The sequence below is a fragment of the Dama dama genome, chromosome 13, assembly GCF_033118175.1.
Source record: "Dama dama isolate Ldn47 chromosome 13, ASM3311817v1, whole genome shotgun sequence".
NCBI classification, from domain to species: domain Eukaryota; kingdom Metazoa; phylum Chordata; class Mammalia; order Artiodactyla; family Cervidae; genus Dama; species Dama dama.
Window position 1 is genome coordinate 32906123 of NC_083693.1, and position 20552 is coordinate 32926674.

Below are 20552 nucleotides of genomic sequence, written 5' to 3' on the forward strand. Positions count from 1 at the left end.
TACAGGCTCCTCTGCCTGTGGTGCTCCTGACTTGGAGGTCTGCAGTCAGACATCACCGGCCTCACTGTTTTCTTGTTGTTGTTGTTGTTTAGTTGCTCAGTGGCATCCAACTCTTTGTGACCCCATGGACTGTAGCCCACCAGGCTCCTCTTTTTCCCGGGCAAGAATACCAGAGTGGGTTGCCATTCCCTTCTCCAGAGGATCTTCCCAATCCAGGGACTGAACCCATGTCTGCTGTGTTGGCAGGCAAATCCTTTACCACTGAGCCACCTGGGAAGACTTTCCCACAATCTGGCATCATGATTTGCATCTGAGGCCACATCCACTCAACAACTCCAGAGGGGGTGTCACCCATGTGGATTCAAACACAAGGTCCTCTGGAACTGTGCTGCATGGCTGCCCTGTTTGTAATCCTTGGAGACTGACTTCACTTGACTATTTTTTTTTTAAACATAAGTATATACATGAATATTTAGATAACATTATTTTAAGTTTTAGCTTAAAGACCAAGCATATCATTGTAGAATATATGCTAAGATTTTAAAATATGCATCTGAGATAATAGAACCATTTCAGCCAAGGAGTATTAAAATTTTGACAACTAAATTGGAAATTATGTCCAACAGGCTTTTCAAAAACTCTTTTAACAGACTATTTAGCAGAGTTACAGGAAACCATCCCCTGCAGCAAGAAAACCTTTCCCTCTGAAGCTTTCTTGAGATAAAGAATAAAAAAAGGACCCTTCCCCCTTTCTCGCATCAATGCCTATTGATTAAAAATAATAATCAGAGCTTACACTTTAATTTTTAACAGTATTTTTTAAAATACAGAAAATATAAAAATGTTCAGTCTGTGCACTTTGCAAATTTTCAAGAATGCTGAGTACTCATAAATTTTGAAGCCACAGAATTTAAAGCTGGAAAAGAAACCTGGAATGTATTATGTCCGATCACTTCATTTAGGAACAAGTATAAGTCAGTCCAGAGATGTTAAGAAACTCTCCCAAAGTCACACAGCAAATAAGTGCCAGAATTCTGAATTCCAACATGAGATTCCCATTTTTTGTTTATATCTCTTTGTCTATAACTCTGACTCTGAACCACTACTGATAATATACAGACTTGGAGATTGCAGGCAGGCTGATGGCAAGGGAAAATAGACCAAGGAAAGAGTGGGAAGGACAGGAGAGAAACAGTAAAAAAGGATCTACTAACCGAGCAATCACCGTTGTCACCGCTGTGTGAAATTTTAATTTCCTCTTTGGAAATTCAGGTTAAAAATACATCCATTTCTATTTGCAGAGTCCTCGTCTTCTTTAAGTTTCACACTTCACACTTTACTTCTGAATAAATGTTTATTTTCTAATGTAATCCTAGAGATTTCACTCCAATGAGGGGAAGGACTTAAGCCCTAGACATTACATCCGAGCCCCCTAAGAAGTGTCAAGGAATTTATAAAAAGTCTCTTTATACCCAAAGGGAGTTAGAATGTCTTAATATACATCATTTGAGAGATTTATTTCACCTTGCTCTGAAATGCCTGGAGCACATGTTTGAAACCCACACTTGTTCACTCATCTCTGCCTTCCACATTCTTAACGTCAGTCTGTTTGGCCCATATTAACCCTCAGTTGTGATTATACAAAGTGGCGCCCTCTTTAAGAACAGCAGTGCGAAAGAAAACCTCCGTAGGGACTTCCCTGGTGGCACAGTGGATAAGAACGCACCTGCCAATGCAGGGGACACAGGTTCAATCCCTGATCCAGGAAGATCCCACATGCCCGTCGGGCAACTAAGCCCACGCACCATGACTTCTGAGCCTGTGCTCTGGAGCCCAGGAGCCGCAACTACTGAAGCCCTCACACCTAGAGCCCATGCTCCGCAACGAGAAGCTATCGCAGTGAGAAGCCCACGTATCACAACTAAAGAAAGCCCGCTTGCAGCAATGAAGACCCAGCACAGCCAAAAATTAAAACACAAATAAAATTAGAAAAAAGAAGGCCTTCATAAATAAGTGAGTTGATTAAAAAGTGTACAATAGCCTCTGTTCTCTAGTCTTTACATTTAGAATTCAGCAAGGTAGGGAAGATGCCTAAGCACAGGTCACAAGTTCCTTTACTATTTTCCTGAAAACCAAGGGTTTTCTGGGAACGGCCCAGGCACACATTTTAGCGCGAAGACTTTCCTTGGCCTCCTTTTCTCTTTGGGGACAAGGAGGCAGCATACTCCAATGAAGCCTCATGACCCCACACTCGGGGGCTTGGACAGGCAGCAGTTTCTCCTCGCCAGAGCCTAAACTTGGATTTTGTCTGCAATCCATCATTTCAAGATGTGATTTCCACCACCACCCCCCTCTCCCTTTTTGGCTCACTTTATTCATTCTCTTAAGTACCTAGAAACCATATTATCAAAGATTCCATCTCAGTCCCACCATGGATTCAGCCTAATTGATCTACGTCCTTTCATCTCCCCCCACCTCTTTTTTTTTTTTTTTTCTTTAGAAATAAGAAATGATGAAGAAAATGTTCTTGGAATTCATTTCTGGCAGAGTCCTAGGAGCTTTGCTTTAAATTGTTAGTGAAATGCTTGACATTTTTCCTTCACTTTATAAACATTATGTGCAAATCATTCAGAATCCTAATGGAAAGTAATTTCCCATTAATGCCGGCTATAAAATGCCATTTTCTTTTGAAATTGTGCCTTAGAGACAAACAGTATGGGACCCCTTCACACTCGCAAATTCTACCCACGAGTCAACGAAGAAACCCAGGGCTGGGGTTGGGGACTAAAGTAGACGCAGATGTTACACGGTGGCATGGCATGCAGTGTGCTGTAACGGAGAATCCAGTTGTGGACACTGAGCCTTCCTGAAAGCCATCTTCTACACATCTGTGATCTCTGGCTGACCATCACCCAGCTAACAACTTAATCTGCCTGGGGACTGAGCTACTGGCCAAGAAGGAGGGGACATAGCACTACATGCACAGTCTGGATGAGGAAGCCAAGGAACGGACTGTCCTATCACTGGTTTCTTCTTCCAAGTCAGATGCATACAACAGACTCCCTTTGCAACCACTTGCTGGCCCTATTCCCTCCGATCAAGAATCTTGGAAAGAAATCTTTCCTGATGCTCTTGAACGTTTGCTGACATTCCCCAGTATTATTTCTTAATGAGATAAAATGAAAAATCTGTAAGATGTAGAACTACATATGACTCAGCAACCACACTCATGGAAATATATCCAGAAAGAACCATAATCCCAAAAGACACATGCACCCCAATGTTCACTGCAGCACTATTTACAGTAGCCAGGACATGGAAGCAACCTAGATGTCTATGAACAGATGAGTGGATAAAGAAGTTGGGGTATGTATAGATAATGGAATATCACTTGGCCATATAAAGGAACAAAACTGTGCCATTTGCAGAGACATGGATGGACCCAGAGAATGTCATACAGAGTGAATTAAGTCAGAAAAAGAGAAGAAGAGATATTGTATATTAAGGCATATATGTGGAATTTAGAAAAATGTTAGAGATGAACTTATTTGCAAAGCAGAAATAGAGACACATAGAGAACAATGTACAGACACCAAGGGAGGAAGGCAGGAGTGGGATGAATTGGGAGATTGGGATTGACATATACACTCTACTATGTATAAAATAGATAATTAATGAGAACATACTGTATGGCACTGAGAAAGCTACTTAATGTTCTGTGGCGACCTACAGGGGAAGGAAATCTAAAAAAAAGGTGGGGGGACATTTGTATATGTGTGGTTGATTCACTTTGCTTACAACAGAAACTAACACAGCATTGTAAAACAACTGTACTCAGTTGTGTCCAACTCTTTGTGACCCCATAGACTGTAGCCTGTCCATGGGATTTCCCAGGCAAGAATACTGGAGTGGGTTGCCATTCACTTCTCCAGGGAATCTTCCCGACCCAGGGATCGAACACGCATCTCCAGTGTCTCCTGCATTGATAGATGAATTCTTTACCCCTGAGCCATTTGGGAAGCCCTTCTGGGGCTCTAGGGTCTGCTGATTCTAATTCACTCAGATACAATACAGGGAGGAAGGCAGGCTGGGGTTGGACTTGCTTTCAAAGTTTTTAGTTATATTTATAACCAGCTTCTTTCTAACAGAAATTTTGAAATGGCTCACAATAACATATGTATTCAGAAGAGAGGTTTCACAGACCAGAAAGAGAAAAGTAAAGCCATAAAAAATTAAGGAAACAATGTATTTTCATACAAACAATAGAACTTGTGAGTAAAGGTGGGAGGGGACTATTAAAACTGATACCAGAGGGACTTCCCTGTTGGTCCAGTGGTTAAGAATCCACCTGCCAATGCAGGGGACACAGGTTCCATCCCTGGTCCTGAAGATCTCACATGCTGCTAGGTAACTAAGTTTGCACAGCACAGCTGCTGAAGTCCATGTGCCTAGAGTCTGTGCTCTGCAATAAGAGAAGCCATCGCAATAAGAAGCCCACACACCACAACTAGAGAGTAGTCCCCCGACTGCAACTAGAGAAAGCCTGCACATAGCAACAAAGACCCAGTGAAGCCAAAACTAACTAACTAAATTTTTTCAAAAATTATACTGCAGCAACAGACATATGCTGGGACTGTCCCAAGCGAACTAGGACACATGGTCACCCTTATCAAAGGGGAGGAGGTGCACAGGGACCAGCTCTGGCCATTTTATCATGATCGCTGTGCTTGAATTGCGCATCTGGCACTGAGCTTCCTGGGGGTGGGGAGAATAGGGAATATAATGGACACACAGTTTTCTTTAAAGAAAGAAGTATACCTCTTCTTCAAAAGCCATTGACTTTCCCATTATTAAATACATGCTTATTTATTCAAATATGCTTATTGAAATACAATTTAAAGAATATCTTTTTAAGAAGGAAAATACTGCCCAGAATCCTACCATTTAGCCTGGCCTACATGCACATATTGATATATAAGGTTGTAATCACAGTACACTGATAAATCTGTGTCTTTCTTTTCAACTTCATATCAAACCATAAACATTCGAATGTTTCGACATAATTTCCATGTCAGTGAGTTTGAAAAGCTGCACAATATCCCATTTGATAGACCATCATCTATTGAACCATTATCCTAATGTTGACAAATATATATAAATATTGGTCATTAGGCTGTTCCCATTTGTAACTTGTTCTTCTTCTGTATAGTGCTATAATAGGTACAGGAATATGCTTTTGCTTAAATTATTTCTTTAGGATACATTTCCAGGAATGAAGCCACTGAGAGTATGCAAACATTTTGATTGATATTGTTGAGTTGATTTCCTAATGAGTCACCCCAGGGTTGGCAAACTCTGGCCTGTGGGCCAAGTAACATTTGAATGGAATACAGCCATGCTCATCCTTTTCCATACTGTCTGTGGCTGCTTTCACATCAGAACAGAGTTGAGGGTTGCAACCAAGACCAAATAACTGACAAGGTGTAAACTTTTTATGACCTGTCCCTCTACAAAAAAAGCCTGCCAACTCCTAGGTTATCCTTAATGTACGTTCCCATACCACTTGCACATGGTACCACGTTCTAATGGAAATGAATTGTGTGGGGTCTGAGGTATTCTTCCACAACATATGTGTAGTAGATAGATGTATGTGGTAGAAACTGCAAGCTGGCTACCAACACTCTCTCTGTCCTCTTCACGGTGATATAGTGGTGGGATGTGGCTCTCCAGCTAAACCCACTCCCCCAACCTCTGCAGCTAGTTGTGGTCCTGTGACTAGGTCCATCCCAGGGGGGTGGGAGTGGAAGTAACATCAACCATCTTTGGTTTACTTCCCTAAAAGGAAACCTCTAGACCTGGACTTCCATTCTTAATTTCTATCTCATTTGAACCATTGCTTTCTTGAGTCTCTGTACAACAGTAACTATTCTTACCCTAACCCATGCAAAAACTGGTACCAGAAGTGGGATGTTGTCATGATAAAAGTTAAAATTAGTGGCCAGGCCGTGAAGAGGAAGAAACAGATACAACTGGCATGAAAGTCAGTGATCCTAATTAGGGTGTGGAAAAACATTTGGTAAAACTTTTGCCTGTGGTAACTTTCAAAGCATGCTGCATATCAGGAGCTCTAAAGGAAGAAATTGGGGAAAACAGAATGTGACTGGATGGTTACTGCTCCTTGGTACATCTAGCTACTTATTGTAAGAAAGGGAAGAACTGCCCAGTTTGCAAGCAAAAAGGGAAGACAGAAGAATCAGAGGTTGGGTCCTGGAGCATTAGAAAAGCTTCTGTACCCCCAAAGAATGGACGATGGGCAGGCTGTGTTCCAAGTCATTCTCAGAGACTTCTGTAAACTGAATGAATGCACCTCATTCCACAGCAAAGATTTATGTAAAGGTATTGCCTTCCCACTCATCTGCTATTCCAGATGGCCTCAAGGTAACCTCCATAAGTTAAGAAAGGTTAGCTGGGACTTCCCTGGTGGTCCAATGGTTAAGAATCTGTCTTGCAACAGAGGACACAGGTTCATTCCCTGGTCAGGGAACTAAGATCCCACATGCTGCAGGACAACTAAGCCCACACGCCTCAACTAGAGAGTCTATGGGCCACAATGAAGAGCCTGCATGATGCAAAGAAGATTCCACGTGCCACAGCTAAGACCCAAGAGAGCCAAATATAGAAATATTTAGAAAAAGAAAGGAAAGGTTAGGCAAGAAAGGAAAGAAGTAAAGCAGTCTTAAGAGCTATATCTAAGAAAGAAACTTGGATGTGATTCCTGGCACATGAGAGTGCTTGGGAGACACAGATGAGAAGCTATTACATTTTTGGAGGCCTTGAATTGGGAAAAGGAAGTGCTGGTCTAACCTGAAAACATCTGCAACTACTGAACCTTGAAGAACCCTCAAGACACCTAAGCAGCAGTAAGCACAACTGTCAGAGGAAGCGGCTTTCCAAAGGCCACTTCAGATGTGAAGATGTGGAAGCTATGAAAGACCTCTGAGAAGACAAATCTAGGGACCTGCAGGATAAAGGACAAGAGCTAGGCTTCTCACACCTTCCAGGGAGCAGAACCAGGGTCTAATCTTCTTTCATTGACTCAATAGGGGGTCCCGCAGAATTCATCATTTCTTTGGACAAGTGTGTGCATGCTTAGTCACTAAGTCATGTCTGACTCTTTGCAACCCCATGGACTCTACACTCCATGGGGATTCTCCAGGCAAGAATACTGGAGTGGGTTGTCCTTTCCTTCTCCAGGGGATCTTCCAAACCCAGGGATCAAACCCGTGTCTCCTGCATTGGCAGATGATTCTTTACCACTGAGCCACCAGGGAATCCCAGCCAATCACTAAGGATTATAAAATAGGTATGTCTTCCAAGGGGGAAGCAGTGGGGTGGGAAAATTAGGAGATAGGGACTGACACGTCACACTACTGATACTATGTATGAAATAGACAACTACTGAGAACAACTGCACAGCGCAGGGAACTCTAATTCACCGCGGTGACCTGAGTGGGGAGAGAGCTCGAGAGGGAGGGGACACACGTACGCGTGTGGCTGAAACTCTAATTCACTGCGGCGACCTGAGTGGGGAGAGAGCTCGAGAGGGAGGGGACACACGTACGCGTGTGGCTGAAACTCTAATTCACTGCGGTGCCCTGGGTGGGGAGAGAGCTCGAGAGGGAGGGGACACACGTACGCGTGTGGCTGAAACTCTAATTCACTGCGGTGACCTGGGTGGGGAGAGAGCTCGAGAGGGAGGGGACACACGTACGCGTGTGGCTGAAACTCTAATTCACTGCGGCGACCTGAGTGGGGAGAGAGCTCGAGAGGGAGGGGATACACGTACGCGTGTGGCTGAAACTCTAATTCACTGCGGTGCCCTGGGTGGGGAGAGAGCTCGAGAGGGAGGGGATACACGTACGCGTGTGGCTGAAACTCTAATTCACTGCGGCGACCTGAGTGGGGAGAGAGCTCGAGAGGGAGGGGATACACGTACGCGTGTGGCTGAAACTCTAATTCACTGCGGTGCCCTGAGTGGGGAGAGAGCTCGAGAGGGAGGGGACACACGTACGCGTGTGGCTGAAACTCTAATTCACTGCGGTGCCCTGAGTGGGGAGAGAGCTCGAGAGGGAGGGGACACACGTACGCGTGTGGCTGAAACTCTAATTCACTGCGGCGACCTGAGTGGGGAGAGAGCTCGAGAGGGAGGGGACGCACGTACGCGTGTGGCTGAAACTCTAATTCACTGCGGCGCCCTGAGTGGGGAGAGAGCTCGAGAGGGAGGGGACGCACGTACGCGTGTGGCTGAAACTCTAATTCACTGCGGCGCCCTGAGTGGGGAGAGAGCTCGAGAGGGAGGGGACGCACGTACGCGTGTGGCTGAAACTCTAATTCACTGCGGCGACCTGAGTGGGGAGAGAGCTCGAGAGGGAGGGGACGCACGTACGCGTGTGGCTGAAACTCTAATTCACTGCGGCGACCTGAGTGGGGAGAGAGCTCGAGAGGGAGGGGACGCACGTACGCGTGTGGCTGAAACTCTAATTCACTGCGGCGACCTGAGTGGGGAGAGAGCTCGAGAGGGAGGGGACGCACGTACGCGTGTGGCTGAAACTCTAATTCACTGCGGCGACCTGAGTGGGGAGAGAGCTCGAGAGGGAGGGGACGCACGTACGCGTGTGGCTGAAACTCTAATTCACTGCGGCGACCTGAGTGGGGAGAGAGCTCGAGAGGGAGGGGACGCACGTACGCGTGTGGCTGAAACTCTAATTCACCGCGGCGACCTGAGTGGGGAGAGAGCTCGAGAGGGAGGGGACGCACGTACGCGTGTGGCTGAAACTCTAATTCACCGCGGCGACCTGAGTGGGGAGAGAGCTCGAGAGGGAGGGGACGCACGTACGCGTGTGGCTGAAACTCTAATTCACCGCGGCGACCTGAGTGGGGAGAGAGCTCGAGAGGGAGGGGACGCACGTACGCGTGTGGCTGAAACTCTAATTCACTGCGGCGACCTGAGTGGGGAGAGAGCTCGAGAGGGAGGGGACGCACGTACGCGTGTGGCTGAAACTCTAATTCACTGCGGCGACCTGAGTGGGGAGAGAGCTCGAGAGGGAGGGGACGCACGTACGCGTGTGGCTGAAACTCTAATTCACCGCGGCGACCTGAGTGGGGAGAGAGCTCGAGAGGGAGGGGACACACGTACGCGTGTGGCTGAAACTCTAATTCACCGCGGCGACCTGAGTGGGGAGAGAGCTCGAGAGGGAGGGGACACACGTACGCGTGTGGCTGAAACTCTAATTCACCGCGGCGACCTGAGTGGGGAGAGAGCTCGAGAGGGAGGGGACACACGTACGCGTGTGGCTGAAACTCTAATTCACCGCGGCGACCTGAGTGGGGAGAGAGCTCGAGAGGGAGGGGATACACGTACGCGTGTGGCTGAAACTCTAATTCACCGCGGCGACCTGAGTGGGGAGAGAGCTCGAGAGGGAGGGGATACACCTACGCGTGTGACTGAAACTCTAATTCACTGCGGTGCCCTGAGTGGGGAGAGAGCTCGAGAGGGAGGGGACACATGTACGCGTGTGGCTGAAACTCTAATTCACTGCGGCGACCTGAGTGGGGAGAGAGCTCGAGAGGGGGGGACACACGTACGCGTGTGGCTGAAACTGTAATTCACTGCGGCGACCTGAGTGGGGAGAGAGCTCGAGAGGGAGGGGATACACGTACGCGTGTGGATGAAACTGTAATTCACTGCGGCGCCCTGAGTGGGGAGAGAGCTCGAGAGGGAGGGGACACACGTACGCGTGTGGCTGAAACTCTAATTCACCACGGTGACCTGAGTGGGGAGAGAGCTGGAGAGGGAGGGGACACACGTACGCGTTTGGCTGAAACTCTAATTCACCACGGTGACCTGAGTGGGGAGAGAGCTCGAGAGGGAGGGGATACACGTACGCGTGTGACTGAAACTCTAATTCACCGCGGTGCCCTGAGTGGGGAGAGAGCTCGAGAGGGAGGGGATACACGTACGCGTGTGGCTGAAACTCTAATTCACCGCGGTGACCTGAGTGGGGAGAGAGCTCGAGAGGGAGGGGACACACGTACGCGTGTGGCTGAAACTCTAATTCACCGCGGTGACCTGAGTGGGGAGAGAGCTCGAGAGGGAGGGGACACATGTACGCGTGTGGCTGAAACTCTAATTCACCGCGGCGACCTGAGTGGGGAGAGAGCTCGAGAGGGAGGGGATACACGTACGTGTGTGGCTGAAACTCTAATTCACTGCGGCGACCTGAGTGGGGAGAGAGCTCGAGAGGGAGGGGACACACGTACGCGTGTGGCTGAAACTCTAATTCACTGCGGTGACCTGAGTGGGGAGAGAGCTCGAGAGGGAGGGGACACACGTACGCGTGTGGCTGAAACTGTAATTCACTGCGGCGACCTGAGTGGGGAGAGAGCTCGAGAGGGAGGGGATACACGTACGCGTGTGGCTGAAACTCTAATTCACTGCAGTGCCCTGAGTGGGGAGAGAGCTCGAGAGGGAGGGGACACACGTACGCGTGTGGCTGAAACTCTAATTCACTGCGGTGCCCTGAGTGGGGAGAGAGCTCGAGAGGGAGGGGACACACGTACGCGTGTGACTGAAACTCTAATTCACTGCGGCGACCTGAGTGGGCAGAGAGCTCGAGAGGGAGGGGATACACGTACGCGTGTGGCTGAAACTCTAATTCACTGCGGTGCCCTGAGTGGGGAGAGAGCTCGAGAGGGAGGTGATACACGTACGCGTGTGGCTGAAACTCTAATTCACTGCGGTGCCCTGAGTGGGGAGAGAGCTCGAGAGGGAGGGGACACACGTACGCGTGTGGCTGAAACTCTAATTCACTGCGGCGACCTGAGTGGGGAGAGAGCTCGAGAGGGAGGGGACACACGTACGCGTGTGGCTGAAACTCTAATTCACTGCGGCGACCTGAGTGGGGAGAGAGCTCGAGAGGGAGGGGACACACGTACGCGTGTGGCTGAAACTCTAATTCACTGCGGCGACCTGAGTGGGGAGAGAGCTCGAGAGGGAGGGGACACACGTACGCGTGTGGCTGAAACTCTAATTCACTGCGGCGACCTGAGTGGGGAGAGAGCTCGAGAGGGAGGGGATACACGTACGCGTGTGGCTGAAACTCTAATTCACTGCGGTGACCTGAGTGGGGAGAGAGCTCGAGAGGGAGGGGATACACGTACGCGTGTGGCTGAAACTCTAATTCACTGCGGTGCCCTGAGTGGGGAGAGAGCTCGAGAGGGAGGGGATACACGTACGCGTGTGGCTGAAACTCTAATTCACTGAGGTGCCCTGAGTGGGGCGAGAGCTCGAGAGGGAGGGGATACACGTACGTGTGTGGCTGAAACTCTAATTCACTGCGGTGCCCTGAGTGGGGAGAGAGCTCGAGAGGGAGGGGATACACATACGTGTGTGGCTGAAACTCTAATTCACTGCGGTGACCTGAGTGGGGAGAGAGCTCGAAAGGGAGGGGATACACGTACGTGTGTGGCTGATTCACTTTGCTGTACAGTAGAAGCTAACACAACACTGTAAAGCAACTATACTCCATTAAAATCAATTTTAAAAATTAAAAAATAAAATAGGTGTGTCTTTAATTCCAAACAATGTTGGAAAACAAGAAGGACCATAAATTATGAGAACTATACGGAATATCTGATAGATGGTAATCAAGCAGCTGTAGAAAATGAAGCTCAAAATGGTCCCCAAAGAGAGATGCAACAAAAGAGGGTGCCCCAACCTCAAAGTAGTTTTGGGAGCTGGAGGACTAGTTGGCATTCTGGGAGAAGAGCAGCCCGAAGACTCCTCCCACCCTGGCCTTGTACCAAGGACCTGGGAGACCAGGCGTCTGCCTCCAGGAAGGAGTACTGAGTGCAGGGACCTGAAACGGTGCCGTAAGGGAGGCAGCCAGCCAGAAATCTAGAAACCACTGCACCTCACTCAGCAAAGCATCTGTAATCCCTCAAAACCACGGGAAGTGGGCAGCAGTAACAGACACAGCACCACAGGCAAACTGACATGGAATCTCAAATGAGACGTTGCACACAGAGCAAAGAATTGTTTTTTATCCATTAGTACTTGGCAAAAACTGAAGCCTAATGACACAGGCAAGGGGAAGCCGGTATTGCTATATTAATAGTAGTGTACCTGTTTTAGCAGGTAATTTGGCAGTATGGACGGTCTCTTAAATGCATTCACTCTAACTCAGCAATTTCATTTCCAAGAAGGACTTGCCCATCAGCATGTAGAGTCAGATAAAGGACATTCCTTTTAGAAAATAACTGGAAGCAACCTTAGTGTCTATTAATACGGGAAATGCTATATATAATGGAAAACTATGAAGCCATTAAAAAATAATAGGATAACACATATACAATGGAATATCACTCAGCCATAAAAAGAACAAAATAATGGCATCTGCAGCAACATGGATGGACCTAGATTGTCATACTCAGTGAAGTAAGTCAGACAGTGAAAGACAAAGTCAGACATATATATACATAAGTGATATACGTAAGATCACTTATATGTGGATTCTAGAAATATGGTAGAAATGAACTTATTTACAAAATAGAAATAGAATCACAGATATAGAAAACAAACTTGTGATTGCCAGGGAGGAAGGGGGAGGAGGGCTCAACTGGGAGATTGGCATTGACATATACACGCTACTGTATATGAAATAGATAACTAATAAGGACCTATTGTATAGCACAGGGAACTCTACTCAACAATCTGTAATGACCTATGTGGGAAAAGAATCTAAAAAAAGAGTGAATACATGCATATGTATAACTGATTCACTTTGCTGTACATCTGAAACTAACACATTTTAAATAGACTATACTGCAATAAAATTTTTTTTAAAAAAATAGTGGGGCAGATCCATATGCATGATGTGGGAATAACTCCAAGAAACAATGGTATATTTACAAAAGCTAAGCATAGCACAATACCTCTAGTACAAGATCTTGTATTTGAAAACAGTGAAGGGTCTAAAGCAATAAGTATACAGTATATCTATGCACATAAATAGATATGACAGTGTTCATACAGAATTTTTAACACTGGCAACATCTAGGAAGGGGCCTGGGGTATAGCGGGTGATCACAAGAAACTAAAGTATGACTTACACCACTTGAATGCTACTTTTCTCAGTTCAACCATTTTCTTTAGGCATATATTTGTGCCATTTGTCTAATTAAAAAATAATGATGCAACACTTATGGCGGTGCCTACTACATAGCAGGTGCTCAGCCAATGCTGATTCAAATTTTTTTTAAATTAGGGAAATATTTTACAAGAGTTAAAAATTTAAATATAGAGGATAATGCAGCATGATGTTTCTATGGCCAAGGTTTGACACACGAGAAGGTGGTAGGTATAGATCTGATAGACAGAATGCCTGATGAACTATGGACAGAGGTTCATGACATTGTACAGGAGACAGGGATCAAGATCATCCCCAAGAAAAAGAAATGCAAAAAAGCAAAATGGCTATCTGAGAAGGCCTTACAAATACCTGTGAACAGAAGAGAAGTGAAAAGCAAAGGAGAAAAGGAAAGATAGTCCCATCTGAATGCAGAGTTCCAAAGAATAGCAAGGAGAGAAGAGAAAGCCTTCCTCAGCAAAGAAATGCAAAGAAATAGAGGAAAACAACAGAATGGGAAAGGCTAGAGACCTCTTCAAGAAAATTAGAGATACCAAGGGATCATTTCATGCAAAGATGGACTCAATAAAGAACAGAAATGGTATGAACCTAACAGAAGTAGAAGACATTAGGAAGAGGTGGCAAGAATACACAGAAGAATTGTACAAAAAAGAACTTCACGACCCAGATAATCACGATGGTGTGAACACTAACCTAGGGAAAGACATCCTGGAACGCGAAGTCAAGTGGGCCTTAGGAAGCATCACTACAAACAAAGCTAGTAGAGGTAATGGAATTCCAGTTGAGCTATTTCAAATCCTGAAAGATGATGCTGTGAAAGTGCTGCACTCAATATGCCAGCAAATTTGGAAAACTCCAAATCTGCAGTGGCCACAGGACTGGAAAAGGTCAGTTTTCATTGCAGTCCCAAAGAAAGGTAATGACAAAGAATGCTCAAACTACCGCACAATTGCACTCATCTCACATGCTACTAAAGTAATGCTCAAAATTCTCCAAGCCAGGCTTCAGCAATACGTGAACCATGAACTTCCAGATGTTCAAGCTGGTTTTAGAAAAGGCAGAGGAACCAGAGATCAAATTGCCAACATCCGCTGGATCATCGAAAAAGCAAGAGAGTTCCAGAAAAACATCTATTTCTGCTTTATTGAGTATGCCAAAGCCTTTGACTGTGTGAATCACAATAAACTGCGGAAAATTCTGAAAGAGATGGGCATACTAGACCACCTGATCTGCCTCTTGAGAAACCTGCATGCAGGTCAGGAAGCAACAGTTAGAACTGGACATGGAACAACAGACTGGTTCCAAATAGGAAAAGGAGTACATCAAGGCTGTATATTGTCACCCTGCTTATTTAACTTATATGCAGAGTATATCATGAGAAACGCTGGGCTGGAAGAAGCACAAGCTGGAATCAAGACTGCTGGGAGAAATATCAATAACCTCAGATATGCAGATGACATCACCCTTATGGCAGAGAGTGAAGAAGAACTAAAGAGCCTCTTGATGAAAGTGAAAGAGGAGAGTGAAAAAGTTGGCTTAAAGCTTAACATTCAGAAAACTAAGATCATGGCATCCGGTCCCATCACCTCATGGGAAACAGATGGGGAGACAGTGGAAACAGTGTCAGACTTCATTTTTTGGGCTCCAAAATCACTGCAGATGGTGATTGCAGCCATGAAATTAAAAGATGCTTACTCCGTGGAAGGAAAGTTATGACCAACCTAGATAGCATATTAAAAAGCAGAGACATTACTTTGCCAACAAAAGTCCATCTAGTCAAGGCTATGGTTTTTCCAGTAGTCATGTATGGATATGAGAGTTGGACTATAAAGAAAGCTGAGTGCCAAAGAATTGATGCTTTTGAACTGTGGTGTTGGAGAAGACTCTTGAGAGTTCCTTGGACTGCAAGGAGATCCAACCAGTCCATCCTAAAGGAGATCAGTCCTGGGTGTTCATTGGAAGGACGGATGCTGAAGCTGAAACTACAATACTTTGGCTACCTCATGCGAAGAGTTGACTCATTGGAAAAGACCCTGATGCTGGGAAAGATTGAGGGCAGGAGGAGAGGGGGTCGACAGAGGATGAGATGGCTGGATGGCATCACCGACTCAATGGACATGAGTTTGGTTAGACTCCGGGAGTTGGTGATGGACAGGGAGGCCTGGCGTGCTGCAGTTCATGGAGTCGGACACTACTGAGCGACTGAACTGAACTGAATGTGGTGGAATTTGTCCTTGATATAAGTACTCAATACAAGAAAGCAGGAAAGGATGCATTACTAAGGGGTAAAGGGAATTCACCAAATAACCTAAGAGAGAAATTCAGAATCTCAGTGTAACCACACAAAATACAGCAATGATCAGTGAGCAAGCACTTTCAGCACAGTCTTGCAGAAGGGCATGCAGTACCCACAGAACGGTCAGCTCACCTGTTGTCTTTGCCGAGGAGGCGGTGGACACCCCATTGAGCTCGCTGGGACTCCTTTTTATGGGCCGTGGCTTGTATTCTCGCTTGGGGACATTGGATGCAGCTGATATCCTGTGATATACACATTTTAAGATCAGTCAGACATCTGATGAAAAATTCAAAGCCTCCAAACCTACATTTGTTCTGCCTTGTGGACCTACACATTTAGGTCCTAAGGTGATGGTCATGAAGCGGGTGATTTTTACACAGTGACCCTTGAGTAGCCCAAAGTGATGGCTCTGATATCCCAAATGTAGTTTTTTGGCTATATGCAGGCATCGAAAAAGCAAGAGAGTTCCAGAAAAACATCTATTTCTGCTTTATTGAGTATGCCAAAGCCTTTGACTGTGTGAATCACAATAAACTGCGGAAAATTCTGAAAGAGATGGGCATACCAGACCACCTGACCTGCCTCTTGAGAAACCTGTATGCAGGTCAGGAAGCAACAGTTAGAACTGGACATGGAACAACAGACTGGCTCCAAATAGTAAAAGGAGTACATCAAGGCTGTATATTGTCACCCTGCTTATTTAACTTATATGCAGAATACATCATGAGAAACACTGGGCTGGAAGAAGCACAAACTGGAATCAAGATTGCCGGGAGAAATATCAATAACCTCAGATATGCAGATGACATCACCCTTATGGCAGAGAGTGAAGAGGAACTAAAAAGCCTCTTGATGAAAGTGAAAGAGGAGAGTGAAAAAGTTGGCTTAAAGCTCAACATTCAGAAAACTAAGATCATGGCATCCAGTCTCATCACTTCATGGGAAATAGATGGGGAAACAGTGGAAACAGTGTCAGACTTTATTTTTTGGGCTCCAAAATCACTGCAGATGGTGATTGCAGCTATGAAATTAAAAGATGCTTACTCCTTGGAAGGAAAGTTATGACCAACCTAGATAGCATATTAAAAAGCAGAGACATTACTTTGCCAACAAAGGTCCATCTAGTCAAGGCTATGCTTTTTCCATTGGTCATGTATGGATCGGAGAGTTGGATGGTGAAGAAAGCTGAGTGCTGAAGAATTGATGCTTTTGAACTGTGGTGTTGGAGAAGACTCTTGAGAGTCCCTTGGACTGCAAGGAGATCCAACCAGTCTATCCTAAAAGAGATCAGTCCTGGGTGTTCATTGGAAGGACGGATGCTGAAGCTGAAACTACAATACTTTGGCCACCTCATGCGAAGAGTTGACTCATTGGAAAAGACCCTGATGCTGGGAAAGATTGAGGGCAGGAGGAGAAGGGCATGACAGAGGATGAGATGGCTGGATGGCATCACTGACTCAATGGACGTGAGTTTGGATAAACTTCAGGAGTTGGTGATGGACAGGGAGGCCTGGCATGCTGCAATTCATGGGGTCGCAAAGAGTCAGACACAACTGAGCAACTGAACTGAACTGAGACGTAGCTTATTTTATTGCACTTTGCAGAAATCTGCTTTAATAAAAAAAAAAAAAGAACAACTGAAGGTTTGTGGCTACTCTTTGTACAGCAAGTCTCTAGGTGCCATTTTTCCAATAGCATTTTCTCACTTTTCATCTCTGTATCCCATTTGATAGTTCCCCAAATATTTCAAACTTTTTCTTAGTTATCCTATCTGTTGTGGTGATCTGTGATTAGAGATCTTTGATGTTTACTGTTGTAGTTAATATGAGCCCCAGAAACTGTGGCATGTGAGCTGGCAAGCTTAATTGACAAATGTGTGTTCTGACTGTTCTACCTACCACCTCCAGCTGTTTCCCTCTCTCTCTCCTTCTCCTTGGGCCTCCCTATTCCCTGAGACACAACAATAGTGAAATTAGGCCAATTCATAACCCTATAATGGCCTCTAAGTCTTCAAGTGAAAGTCTCATATCACTCACTTTAAATCAAAAGCTAGAAATGATTACGCTTAGTAAGGAAGGCACATTAAAAGCCAGGAGAAGTCAAAACCTAGGCTTCTTGTACCACACAGCCAAGTTGTGGATGCAAAGGAAAAATTTTTGAAGGAAATGAAAAGTGCTTCTCCAGTGAACACCCAAGTGATAAGAAAGCCAAACAGCCTTATAGCTGCTATGGGGAGAGTTGTAGGGGTCTGGATGTAGCTCATGGATGACTTTGGGGGGTTCAAGACTTCAGTGAAGGAAGTCACTGCAGATGTGGTGGAAAGAGTAAGAGAACTAGAAGTGGAGCCTGAAGATGTGACTGAATTGCTGCAATCCTCTGATAAAACTTGAATGGATGAGGAGATGTTTCCTATAGATGAGAAAAGAAAGTGGCTTCTTGAGATGGAATCTATTCCTGGTGAAGATGCTGTGAAGATTGTTGGAATGACAATAGAGATTTAGAATATGACATGACTTAGTTGATAAAGCAGCAGCAGAGTTTGAGAGGGTTGACTTCAATGGTGAAAGAGGTTCTACTGTGGGTAAAATGCTATCCAACAGCACTACCTGCTACAGAGAACTCGTTTGTAAAAGGCAGAGTCAACCGATGCTGCAAACTTCATTGTATTACTTTATGAAACTGTCACAGCCGCCCCAACCTTCAGCAACAACCACCCTGATTATTGAACAGCCATCAGCATTAAGGCAAGATGCTTCACCAGCAAAAAGATTAGGACTTGCTGAAGGCTCAGGTGATAGTTAGCATTTTTAACAATAAATATTTTTAAATTAGAGTATATATTGGGTTAGCCAAAACATTCATTTGGGTTTTTTTCCATAAGGTGTTACAGAAAAATCCCAAAACAAACATTTTGGCCAACCCAATACATAGTGGGTTTTTTTTTCTTAGACATAATGCTATTTCACACTTAAAAGACTACAGTTTAGCATAAACAGAACTTTTATATGCACTAGAAAGCCAAAATATTCATGTGACTCACTTTACTGCAATATCCACTGTATTGTGGTAGTCTGGAACCAAATTCTCAGTATCTCCAAGGTATGTCTGTATTTGTAAAGTATTTCCTCTCATAAAGTCTCTGAGGCATCTAGCAAGTACCAGGGATGAATTGGGTACTCAACAATGTTCACTTCCTTCTCTTTTTCCTCTTATAAAGATAGAATTATGAAAAGACACACGTGTGAGCAGGAGATGAACCACCTGCCTTCGAAAGTGGATGATTCAGAGACTGGATACACCTTGTGTCTTCCCTTTATAATTACTGTATTGATTTAAGCCAAAACCCCTCCAAATTTACTCATTATGATAATTCCATATAAAACAATTATCTGTTCTCAAATTTGGTCAAAAAATAAGGTAGTATTTCAACCCAGTATTTCAATTAATAGGGTTACCATGCATGACACCTGTATCACTGATTTTCAGAAAAGTAGACAATACGCTCATCAGTAAAGTCATAAGGAACACAGCAATCTTTCTTTGACCACTCGGGGGCATTTTTGGCTCTTTCAGTATCAGAGTCAATATTGTAAACATGCCCTGATATTTGTGCTGGGGAAGTAAAAATACATCTCGTTCGAGATAATTACATACTAACTGGTGGGCTTCCCCAGAGGTTCAGTGGTAAAGAATCCGCCTGCCAATGCAGGAGATGCAGTCTGACCCCTAGGTCAGGAAGATCCCTTGGAGTAGGAAATGGCAACCAACTCCAGTATTCTTGCTGAGAAAATCCCATGGACAGAGGAGCCTGGCAGGCTACATTCCATGGGGTCACAAAGAGTCAGATATGACCGAGTGACTGAGCACACACACAAGAACCTACTGTGTAGCCCAGGGAATACTACTCAGTACTCTGTAATGGCCCATGCAAGAAAATAATCTGAAAAACGAGAGAGAGTGTTAGTAGCTCAGCTGTACCCAACTCTTTGCAACCCCATGGACTGTAGCCCGCCAGACTCCTCTGTCCATGGGATTCTCCAGGCAAGAATACTGGAGTGGTTAGCCATTCCCTTCTCCAGGGGATCTTCACAACCCAGGGATGTATGTACATGTATAACTGATTGACTTTGCTATACACCTGGAACTATTAATAATACACACTGTCTGAAGACCATCTCACTCCTCCCCACATCCCTAGATGCTGGGGAGTGGCCCTATGCCATCCTACCTTCAGCTAAACTCTCATCATGCCAGCAATGAAGACAGGACCGCTCTGAAAGGGCTGAACTCCAAGGCAAATGTGCAACCTGGGTTGCCCTAAACACAGGTCATGGAATAAGGGACTTGAGCAAAACGAGAAAGGAGAAAAGCTGCCAGACCTCCTTTCCAGGTTCTGTCCTATTGGACAAAGTCATACGATTATTATCTCAGCACAATCCACACCCAACCATGAAAGCCAGTGGAAGAAAATTCAAAACAGAAAGGGGCAGTGGGAAGGGGGAACTGGAGAGAAAGAGAGAGAGAGATGGATTTCTACTGACTTCAACTCTGCAGCCCTAGTCTGGCAGTCAACCGGGAGGTACTTACCTCATCTGTAGCTTGCTCTGCAGCTCCTGCAGAATCTCTGTGGACTGTCTGTGATAATCTAAAGCGGCCTCAACAAACACGGCCAGCTGGCTGACTTGTTCTACCTGCGGCACAAGTGGAAAATGACTCCGTGGAGGCCAGTGCCTGGGTCTTGTTCAGATATAGGAGAGACTGGCGACCCAGACCCAGCCTTTCAGGGAAGACCCCCCACCCCACCACCACCACCAACCCTGTCTGCCACGGCTCTGGTCAATTTCGTTTCATTTCATTGCAAAGTAATAATCACACAGGTCATGGTAGAGAGCTAGATATGCTGGAGAAACATGTTCAAATCTTTTGATTATGAAGCTGCTTTAACTCAATAAAAAAAAAGTCTGTTTTTCCAATTAGATGATATTCTCGGGAGATGTGTATGCTATAAAGCTCATGGATCTGAAAAAGGAGATAAAACTTTTCCAATG

At 45.5% G+C, this 20552-nt stretch overlaps 1 protein-coding gene across 3 annotated transcripts in view; it reads right to left on the reverse strand.

Annotated features, from left to right (window-relative positions):
• Positions 1-20552, reverse strand: part of SH3GL3 (SH3 domain containing GRB2 like 3, endophilin A3) — a 108451-nt gene that overhangs the window by 13316 nt on the left and 74583 nt on the right. For all 3 annotated transcript variants that reach the window (XM_061159615.1, XM_061159614.1, XM_061159616.1), the window contains 2 exons: positions 20092-20195; positions 15637-15746 (listed from right to left, as the gene is read on the reverse strand). In XM_061159615.1, the coding sequence (XP_061015598.1) occupies positions 15637-15746; positions 20092-20195 (214 nt within the window). The remainder of the gene's footprint in view (positions 1-15636; positions 15747-20091; positions 20196-20552) is intronic.